We start from the raw sequence: 11,030 nt of genomic DNA on the forward strand, positions 1-11,030 counted from the left end.
TGCCTTCCGGGAGCCAAAGCGAAAGCACTCCAGCTGGGACTGGAGAGGGAGTGCGGAAGCTATCCAAGTGCTGTGAGGCCAGGGCTGGGAAGGGATTCTGGGACCTACTGCCAATCGGCTCTGGGCTGAGAGGGGCAGGAGCAAAGAGTCTGCCCCCCCTTTGGGGGGGCATCTGAGTACCCTGAATCCTAGAAGATGCCTGTGTCCTGGTTTCTTCTGTCTTTGGCACTGGGCCACAGCCCTCAGGTCACCTCCCTGGAGAGGCTTCCAGGGTCTCAGAACTCCGTGTATTGCTCTCCGGTGAGTCCAAAGCCTTGGGGGCACTCAGGACAGGCTCTGGGTTTGGGTCCCATCTCAGCCCTTGCCTGGCTCCTAGTCACTGCTGCCATCCCCAGAACTGCCCTGGCCGGTCTGCCTAGTACTGGAAAGGGAAGAGAAGATGGGAGAGGTCTCTGTCACCTGGGAGGAACTTAAAGAGGTGTGAGAGGTCTCCGCAGGGATTTGGGGACATAAACTCTGTTTCTCCTCCTTCCTAGGGCCTTTCCTGCCACCTCTGGGGTGAGTATCCCTACATAAGAGAGAAAAGAACTCAGGTTGGAGAAGGGAGGGGGCCACCCAGATCCATGACTTCACCACTTCCTCAGCCCAGGAAGGAGTTCTGCTCTTTGGTTCTTTCGGGGTGTCAGGTGTAGAGCTCCAAATTCTGAACAGCTTTGGCTCCAGCTCCACTTCCCTGTACAGATGGTGACATGCTCTGCTTGCCCGGGACCCTCGAGCCTGCCCCAGGCCCAGTGCTAGTACCTGCCAGCCTGCAGACAGAACTGGTGCTGAAGTGCCACCAGGAGACTAGCTGTGACCCCTGCGTGCGTGTGGATGTCCGTTTGGCTGTGCATGGTGAGAAAGTTCTGCATCTGCATGTGTAGACAGAGGCCTGTCTGGGACAGGCAAGGATGAGAGATCTGTAGGTAGCACTGACCACCCTCAGTGGCCTGGCAGACAAGGACCCACAGAAATGGCCAGATTGGGGCCTGACCTGGGTCTTGTTCTTGGGTTGTTGCAGGGCACTGGGAAGAACCTGTAGATGAAACATTTAGAGGAGCAGCCGGCCTGGAGCATGGAGAACCTAGCCACGGTGGGTTGGGGGACCCAGACAGCCTGTCTTCTTAAAAAAATATTTTATTATGGTTTGAAGGAAAGTTTGCAGAGCACATTAGTTTTCCATGCAGCAATTTATACTCAGTGTGTTCCATGACATTAGTTGCCATCTCCTTGATGTAACAGTTCTCTCCACGTTGTCCCTGGATTCACCATTTCCATATGCCCTTTCCATCCCTTTCTGCCTTCTAGACTTCATTCCTGGGGACATGCTGCCCTTTTGGCTGATTATTCTGGGGAGTATGTACCTCAGTGTCATTGTCACTCTGTAGGCCTGCCTGCTATTTGACTGACGAGTGATCTCAAGGGTGGGCTCAATATCAGGGGGTCCACCAGTGCCTATCAGACCAGTAAGTCTGACTTTTTATGTGGTTTTAAATTTTGTCCTCCCTTTACTGGCCCCACTGACCCTTTGCCTTATCATTCGCAGCTTTTCTGCACTCCCATGTCGTGCTGTCCTTCCAGGCCTACCCAGCTGCCCGCTGTGTCCTGTTGGAGGTGCAAGTACCAACCTCCCTGGTGCAGCCCCATAGGCTTGTGGTATGTGAACAATAATAACAAAGCATTCTAAATGGGAGCTCTACAAAGTCACAACTCTGACTGGTGATTGGAGAGCCCAACCAGTCCTTTGCATCTCAGTTTCCTGTCTGCAAAGGGGAGATAAAAGCAACCCCACTGCATATGGCTGTTGTGAGAATTAAATGAATTGGGATATATAAATAAAGAGCTCTAGTGGCTTAGTGGAAAGGAATTGGGCTGCCAACCCAAAGGAATGTGGTTCAAATCCACCAGTTGCTCTACAGAAGTTGAGGAATCTCCTTCTGTGCAATTCACTGCCTCTGAAAAGCAATTGGAGGAGGGCCAGGTGTGGTCAGTTCTGACTGGACTGTTCATAACAACAACAATATAAAGTATAAGTACCAACTTACTACCCACTTGGTTAATGACCAGTTTCAACTTAACAATACACAGCAACAACACCTAATGGCCAGTGCTGAAGGACTGCCATCAGTGAATATTATTTTTCTTTAAAAAAAAAACAACTTCAAAATTGCTTTATTATTTACCTGCATCTTTGATATAAAGAAACTGAGGTTCAGAGAGAGGGGGCCTGTGGGCTGGACCTACTTCTCTGGGCTTCTGGACTAAATGCTCTGCCACAGTGCACGGTACTGTTTCAAAAGGCCAGACCTGGAGGGAAAAGCTGTCTCCTTTAAGGTTGTATCCCCATGCCCTGGTCACTCACGTCTTATCTGAAATCTAGAGAATGAGGGGCATCTGTTTGACCCATCACAAAGCACTCGTGAGGCCCCTGAGGAGCTGTCTGTGAGAATAAGCTCAGTGAGAGAAGTCCCACGTTTGTGTCGGTGTGTCAGGTCAGCTCTGGCTAGGTGATCCAGTGCAGCTCGAGAGGGAGCAGGGCCTCCAGTAGTCAGAGCCATTAATCTTGTCCTGATGGCACCCTACTCAGAGTGTTTGCTTTAGAATGGGGAAAAACTTAATTGTGGAGTTTATGGCTGTCTAGTTCATGGATGGGTGGGTGAGTGGACAGTGGGGTCCATGCAGAAAAGTCACAGCCACAGGGCCAGTTCCTGAGCACCACGCCACTGGCTTTCTCCCTCCCCTTTCCTCACAGGGCTCTGTAGTATTTGACTGCTTTGAGGCTGCCCTGGGAGATGAAGTGCAAATCTGGTCCTATACTCAGCCCAGATACCAGAAGGAACTCAACTTCACCCAGCAGTTGCCTGGTAAGTGGTCCTGGAGCCCGAGGCCCCAAGTCCTACATGTCCTGGCCCCCGTCTCTCCCTCTCTGGTCACTCCCCTTCCCCCTAGTCATGTCCTCTCCCAGACAGGGGTCTGAGTTCACATCCTCCTCAGATTCTCTTCCTCCTGCACTCTCTCTGCAAGTGACATAGCTTGCTAATTCTGAGGAAGGTGCTTTGGGCACTGGATGGTGTGGGTGGTGTTTAAGGGACAGGGAGCCCAATGGCCTGCATGGATTGGATTTCCCCCCTTCCCATGGCCCCAGCCCACTGGAGGCTTTTCTGTGATCTCTCTCCAGATTGCAGGGGGCTCGAAGTCCAGGACAGTATCCAGAGCTGCTGGGGTAGGGGCTAGGGCCAATGGGGGTCAGGGGAGGGGGGCATGCTGTACAGTGTGAGGGACCCTTGGGATTGGCTCCAAATCTGGACTGCCTCATCTCAGAGGCTAGCAGAACAAATTCATTCATTCATCAAACATGAAGTATAGGAACTGGAAAGGTAAAGATAACTATAAAGATGACTCTTTATAACTTGTTATTAATACAAGAACATCTAGAGAGTCTCTGGGTAGTGCACATGGTTAATGTGCTTAGCTGCTAACAAAAATCTTAGAGGTTTGAGTACACAGAGGAGCCTCAGAAGAGAGGCCTGGCAATTGAAAGGCCAGCCATTTCTACTCTGACACACATGATGTCACCATGAGTTGGAATCAACATGACAGCAACTGGGATTTTTTAGGGACCCCTGCTTAATGGTAAGGAGTTGTGCTGCCAACCAAAAAGTGCATGGTTTAAATCCACCAGCTGCTCTGCAGGACAAAGAAAAGCAGTCTCCTGTGCAATGTACTGACTCCAAAAACCTGCTGGAGGGTCAGATCTGAGTCACTTCTGACTCTACGATACCCAACAATAGAGATTCAAAGTTGGCTTAGTAGTAAGGAATTGTAATGCCAATTGTGCTATCCACCCGCTGCTCTGTGGAAGAAAGATGGGCATTCTCCTCCCATGGGATTTACAGCCTCTGATAACCCACTGGAGGGTCAGTTCTGAGTCTATTCTGACTCAACAACATGTAACAACACAACAGAGACCCAAAGCAGCATGATCTTCCTACCTCCGTATATAAAATAATATTAAATAATTAAGGGCTAGGAAAGTTGAAGTTTTGATAGTTTTTACTGTAAATTATTTGGATTTTGGTTTTCCTTTCTATTATGTTATAATACACAATAAAGTGCAATAATTGAAATAGACAATTTGATTAACCTTTTTATATATACACTTTTGTGTAACTACAACCTAGGTCACAATCTAAACATTGTGATGGGTTTTTTTAAACTCTCAAGTAATTTCAACTTTTTCTTTTCGTTTCTTAAACTTCAACTTGGCTTGCCTCTAGTGATCCAGTAAATATTATTCAGCAAAAGAGCTTTGAGAATACAGATACACATCAGACAATTTTTTCTTTCTTCATTCAGACATTGAGTCAGCTTATATTTACTGAATAATTGCTATGTATGAGGCCTTTGGCACTGGACATAAACCAATAAGAAAAACTGACAAACCCCTTGCTCTCAAAGAGCAGACTTCTCTTCAGGACTCAGGGTGGAAGTCAGGTAACAAGTTTCATGAGGATATGTGCCAGGAAGAAAATTCAAGGGCAAAGGATAAGATGTTCGGAATTGCAAGGGTCCATCCAAAATGGTCCACAAATGAAGAAAGCCATAAAGGACTTGAGGGAGGAGCTGTGTAGGAGTATGAGAGGAGGGTTCTCTGCAGAGGTTGAGCCAATGCAAAGAGCCTGCAGCGGCAGAGTAATATACTTAGGAATAAGGTGGCCAGTGTGTCTGCAGCAGAGTACTTGAGCGTCGAGACTAGGAGAGGATGTTAGTGAGGCTGTGGTTGCTAGACTGAGCAGAGTGAGGGTTATGACCATGGAAGGACTCAGATTTTTCACTCAGAGCAGCATGGGAGCCATCAAAATCTTCTGAGCAGTAGAGGAAGATTTTTCTAGCTGTACAGAGGAAAGAATCGTTGTTCCAAGAAGAGAGATCTGGAGCTGATAGGGACATAATCTGGCCTGTGGGTTCACATCTCTCCCTCCAGGAGGGTCAGTAGGTGGGGACAGCCCAGGCTGAAGTGTAGACATGCTGAAGGGATCTAAGCCTCCTTCTCATCTGTCCTTCTGGCAGCCCAGTCTTGGCTCAGCTTGTCTGCAGATGGTGACAACGTGCGCCTGGTGCTAGACGTCTCTGATAAGCAGCGCTTCAGCCTTTCCCTGTACTGGGACCAAGTTCAGGGCCCCCCAAAGCCCAGGTGGCAGAGAAACGTGGTGAGTTTCCCTCATTTCCCAAGTCCATTCCCTCTTTAGGCTAATGCTAAGATGTGAGCGCATTTTCAAGGGGACCTTTGAAGAGGCAATAGAGACCCATGCCAAAGCAAGAGAGCTTCAGGGGTGGGGGATTCCAGATATCAGGCATCAAGCAGCAGGAAATGGCCACTTTGCCTGCTGTAGATTCCAGCCTGCCTCTTCCTCCATGCCACCACTTTCCCTCCTTGTTTTCACACAGACTGGGCCCCAAAACGTTACCTTGAACTACACAGAACTGGTCCCCTGCCTCTGCATTCAGGTAAGACAAGAGCCCACCTCAGCCTGAGGGATGGGGAATTGGGGAGGCTTTGCAGGCTTGGTGGTCCTTCTTTGACCCCTGCTATCTTTCGCCTCCTGCCTGTCACAGCCAAGAATGTCCCTCCTGGCCTTCCATCCATAAGACTTCGACATACAAGCCTCGCATCCCACTGAGGAGCCACCTCCTCCTGTTGTTGTTAGGTGCCATCAAGAAGAGTACCCACAGTGACTTTATGAACAACAGATGTGAACCCTGTCCTATTCTGCACCCTCAACACCCTTGAGCCCCGTCTCAGTCACTGTGTTGATCCGTTTCACCGAGGGTCATCCTCTTTCTCTGGCCTTCTACATTACCTAGCATGATGCCTTTTCACAAAGACAGGCCCCTCCTAACAACATGCCCAGGGTATGTGAGACAAAGCTTCACCATCCTTGTCTCCAAGGAGCACTCTGACTGTACTTTCTCCAAGACATTCTCCTACTCCTGGAAGCCTCTTGTTTGCCCAATTTCTTCTCTTTGTTTCCCTGAAAGGCAGAGCATGTGCTTGGGTTTAAACTGGTTTGAATCCTAACTCTTGCCTTTTGCTAGCTGTGTGGCCTTTGACAAATCATTTCACCTGAAGCTAAAGAAAATCAAATCAAATCAAATCAAATCCACAAGAACTAAACATTTGACCTTGAGTCTATCCCAGCAGAATTCAAAGACCATCTCAGGAACAGGTTTGAAGCCTTGAGCAGTAATGAGTAAAAACCAGATGAGCTGTGAGAGGACATCAAGAATATCATTCATGAAGAAAGCAAAAAGTCATTACAAAAACAGGGGAGAAAGGAAAGACCAAGGTGTATGTCAGAAGAGACTCTGAATATTTCACTAGAGCACCCAGAAGCCAGAGCAAAGGGAAGAAGTCAAGAAGTTAAGGAGCTGAACAGAACATTTCAAAGGGTAGCTCAAGAACACAAAGCAAAGTATTATAATAAATGTGCAAGGAGCTGGAGCTGGAAAATCAAAAGGGATGAGCTCACTTTGCATTTCTTAAGTTAAAGGAACTAAACAAATTCAAGCCTCTAGTTGCAATACTTAAGAATGCTGAAGGCAAAATGTTGAATTGCCCAGGAATCAAAAGAAAATAGAATGATTACATGGAGTCAATATACTAAAAAGAATTGACTGACAGAAGAATTTCATGGAACAACATATGAGGCAATGGTTATGAAGGAGGATGTTCAAGCTGCTCTGAAAGAACTGGTACAAAACAAGGCTCTGGGAATTGATGGAATTACCAATTAACATAGTTCAGCAAACAGATACTGGCCTGGACATGCTCACCAGGTTATGCCAAGAAATCTGGAGGACCTGGCCAACTGATTGGAAGAGACTTGTATTTATTCCCATTCCAAAAAAAGGGGACCCAATAATATATGGAAATTATCAAACAATACCACTAATATCACATGCAAGTGAGATCCTGCAGAAGAATATCGAGAAGTGACTGGAGCAGTACATCAGCAGAGAACTGCCAGATGTTCAGGCTGGGCTTAGAAGAGGCTGTGGCACTAGGGACATCATATCCAACATTAGATGGACTTTGGCTGAAAGCAGAGAGTACCAGAGGAATGTCTAGCTGTGTTTCATTAACTATGCAAAAGCATGTGACTGTGTGGCTAACCTTGAGAAGAATGGAAATCCTAGAACACTTAATTGTGTTCATGCAAAACCTAAACTTGGACCAGGAAGCAATAGTCAGAACAGAGCAAGGAAACACTACATGGTTCAGGATCAGGAAAGGACTGTGTCAAGGATGCATCCTATCTCTATACTTTTTCAAGCTATATGCAGAATGTGACATCAGGATTGGAGAAAGACTCATCAACAACCTGCATTATACAGATGACACAACCTTGCTTGCTCAAACTGAGAACATGAGGCATTTGCTGCAGAAGGTCAAGGAATGTCTTCAATATGGATTGAAGCTCCACATCAAGAAAATAAAAATTCTCACTATTCAGCCAATTGACATCTTCATGATGGATGAAGAAGAGATTAAGATTGTTGATAGTTTCAGCTTGCTTGGTTCCCCAATCAACATTCTTGGCACCAGCAGTCAGGAAATGAAAAGACAAATTGCATTGAGAAAGTCTGCTGTCACGGACCTATTTAGAGTACTGAAGAACAACAACGTCATTCTGGAGACTAAGGTGCATCTGATCCAGGCCATGGTCTTCCCAATTACTTGCTATGCATCAGAAAACTGGACAATAATAAAGGATGATAGAAGAAAGATCAATGTCTTTGAGTAGTGGTGCTGGAGAAGAGTGTTGAAAATACCGTGCACTGCCAGAAAAACAAACAGGTCTGCCCTTGAGAGGGTGAAATCAGGCTGCTCCCTGGTGGCAAGGATTTTGAAGCTCCATCTCACATACTTTGGGCACATAACCAGGTGGGACCGTCCTTGGAGAAGTGCATCATGCTTAGAAGGGTGGGTGAACAGTGAAGGAGAGGAAGACCCAGGATGAGATGGATTGATTCAGTGACTGGAGAAATGGGATTAGTTCTGTTGGAGACAATGAGATTGGCTCAGGGTAGGGCAGAGTTCAGAGCTAATGTACATAGGGTTGCTATGGGTTGCAGGCACATAACAACAGCACATAACAAGAAGAAGCTTATCTCCTATCTGTGAAATGGAAATAATAGTACAGTCTGTTACAAGCAAGTATGCCACATCTGGGCTTACATATGTTGCCTCTTTCCTCTCTCTTCAGTCAGTTTAATTAGTCACTAGGCCCCATCCATTTTACATCATGTCTAAATCACTTGCCCCTTTTTCCTGGTCAGACCAGTCTGGGCTTCGACCATCTCTCCTCTAGACTATTTCAATAACCTCTCACCCTACCTTCCTTTCCAAAGATCTGAGCTCCATACCCTATCCTGAATGGAGTATTTTCCACTCTGCTTTCCCCTTGGTTCCCTTTTAACTCATCTTTGTTGCATCCAAACTGCTTACTAGGCTCCATTCTGTTCCCATTGCCTGAGTTGCCCTCATCTTTTCCACACACAAACAAATTCTCCTAACTCAAATAGGCCCTCTCTCTCTGAAGCTTTGCCCCAAATACCTGGCCTCCCCTCACACTTATTCTGTCTTTCCCTGTCCATGTATTACTTCCTTATTTGGACACTTGTCTCATTTGGTTTTGCACCCAATAGGTTGGCTTTTTAAAAAAATTTGATGTATTTTTTTTTATTGTGATTTAATGAAAGTTTACAGGAAACTTGAATTTTCATTCATTCATTATTGCACGTTTTCCTCTCTCCCCTTCCCTTCCCCTCCTCCAATTCACTTTCTTTTTTTTTTCATATTCATTGTTGCACAGCTTCCTCCTCCTCCAGTCCACTTTGCAATGCACCTCTTAAACTGGACTATTGTCATACATATAAAGCGTCATCACATATTCCTTTTAAATAGTTCTTTCCTTCCTCTTTCCTAGTGCAGAGTTTGTAGTCTATCCATTCTTCATAGTTTCCCCTCACCTTCCATTTCAGTCCTTCCTTATAACAATGGTGTCAGGCAGTACTTATGCTTTTGTGACTGTACAATGTCCTCCAAGATCACCCATGTTGTATAATGTTTTATGAGTTCACTGTTTTTCAGTGCTATGTAGCATTCAATTGATAGTTTTTCTTTTTTAAATTTTTTTGTTTTATTTAAATTTATTATTAATTTCAGTAAAAATCTACAAAGACTTTGGATTTCAATTCATTCATTGTTGCACTTTCTCACCTCCCAACCCTACTGCCTAGTACACTACCATCTTGGAAAAGTAAAAGAAAAATTTTTTTCATTGTTTTACAAACACTTCCCCAGGTCCACTCCACCATGTAGCCTTCACTCTAGACTCTTGTCATGACAAAAATACCTAATCACATAACCCTTTTAAAAAGTTTTCTCCCTCATCTGTTTCAATGCAGTATACATTATTGAACCCATCTTTCTCAGTCTCCCCCCAACCCCGATGTCAGTCCTGTTTTACAACAGTGGCACTAGGCAGTATTTGTCCTTTTGTGACTGAGATATTTCACTCAGCATAATGTCCTCCAGGGTCACCCATTTTGTGTAATATTCCATGAGTTCCTTGTTTTTCAATGCAGTGTAGTATTCCATTGTGTGAATATACCACAGCTTCTCTATCCATTCGTTTGTTGATAGGCACTTAGGTTGTTTCCAACTCCTTGCTACTGTGAACAAAGCTGCAATAAACATGGGTGTGCATATATCTGCTTGGATGACAGTTATGGCCTCTTTGGGATATATTCCAAGTATGGAATTGCTAGGTCAAAAGGTATCTCTATTTGCAACTTTTTGAGAAAGCACCATACTGCCTTCCACAGTGGTTGCACCATTTTACACTCCCACCAACAGAGAATAAGGGTTCGAAGTCTCCACAACCTGGCCATCATTTGTTCCTTGTTGTTCTATTAAATTTTGCTATTCTGACATCTCATAATTGTTTTAATTTGCATCTCTCTTAGACCTAGGAATTTTGAACATTTCTTCATGTGCTTGTTAGCCATCTGAATGTCTTCTTTGGTGAAGTGTCTGTTCATATCCTGTGCCCATTTTTCAATTGGATTATTTACCTTTATCTTGTTGTGGTGCTCAAGTATTTTATAAATTCCCTTATCTGATGTGTCATTACCAAATACTTTTTCCCAGTCTGTGGCTTCCCTCTTTACTCTGTTGGAGAAATTTTTGGATATGCATATGGATTTGATTCTTAGAAGGTCCCATTCATCTACTTTATCTTTTCCTGCTTGTAGGTTTTTCAGGATACTTGGAAGAATGTTTATGTTGTGGATTAGGACTTCTAGCATTGTTCCTAGCTTTTCTTTAATGAAGTTTATAGTCCTTGGTTTTAGTCCTAGGTTCACGATCCACCTTGAGTTGGTTTTTCTATATGGAGTGTGATGTGGATCTTACTTGAGTCTTTTGAGATACTTTTCCAATTTTGCCAACACCATTTGTTTAAAAGGCTGCCATTTCCCCACTTAACTGATTTCATCTCCTTCTCAAAAATCAGTTGACCATAGGTACATGGGCTGATCTCAGGGTTCTCAATTCTAGTCCATTAGTTCATGTGTCTTTCATTGTACCAGTACTATGCTGTCTTTACCACCACAGCAGTGTAATAGAATTCGAAATCAGGGAGTGAGATTTCTCCTACCTTTCTTCTATTTTTAAGGAGTGCTTTGTTTATTCCGGGCTTCTTTCCATTCCAAATGAAACTGGAGATTGCCGTTTCCATCTCATTGAAAAATGGGATTGGTATTTGTATTGGGATTGCATTAAACATGTAAATTGCCTTTGGTAGTATTGCCATTCTCAAAATATCGAGTCTTCCTATCCATGAGCAAGGGATATTCTTCCTTCTCAAGGTCTCTTTTTGTTTCTTGTAGTAATGTTTTGTAATTTTCTTAGAATAGATCCTTTG

General features: G+C 44.7%; 1 protein-coding gene across 1 annotated transcript in view; it reads left to right on the top strand.

Annotated features, from left to right (window-relative positions):
- Window positions 1-195: 195 nt before the first annotated feature.
- Window positions 196-11,030, top strand: part of IL17RC (interleukin 17 receptor C) — a 25,936-nt gene continuing 15,101 nt past the window's right edge. Inside the window, exons 1-9 of the mRNA XM_006887696.1 lie at window positions 196-300; window positions 537-558; window positions 742-894; window positions 1,061-1,132; window positions 1,586-1,695; window positions 2,792-2,903; window positions 3,218-3,262; window positions 5,110-5,249; window positions 5,488-5,547. Coding sequence (XP_006887758.1) covers window positions 196-300; window positions 537-558; window positions 742-894; window positions 1,061-1,132; window positions 1,586-1,695; window positions 2,792-2,903; window positions 3,218-3,262; window positions 5,110-5,249; window positions 5,488-5,547 — 819 coding nt within the window. The remainder of the gene's footprint in view (window positions 301-536; window positions 559-741; window positions 895-1,060; window positions 1,133-1,585; window positions 1,696-2,791; window positions 2,904-3,217; window positions 3,263-5,109; window positions 5,250-5,487; window positions 5,548-11,030) is intronic.

This window comes from Elephantulus edwardii, unplaced genomic scaffold (assembly GCF_000299155.1).
Source record: "Elephantulus edwardii isolate Elephantulus edwardi_28Jun2011 unplaced genomic scaffold, EleEdw1.0 scaffold00060, whole genome shotgun sequence".
NCBI classification, from domain to species: Eukaryota; Metazoa; Chordata; class Mammalia; order Macroscelidea; family Macroscelididae; genus Elephantulus; species Elephantulus edwardii.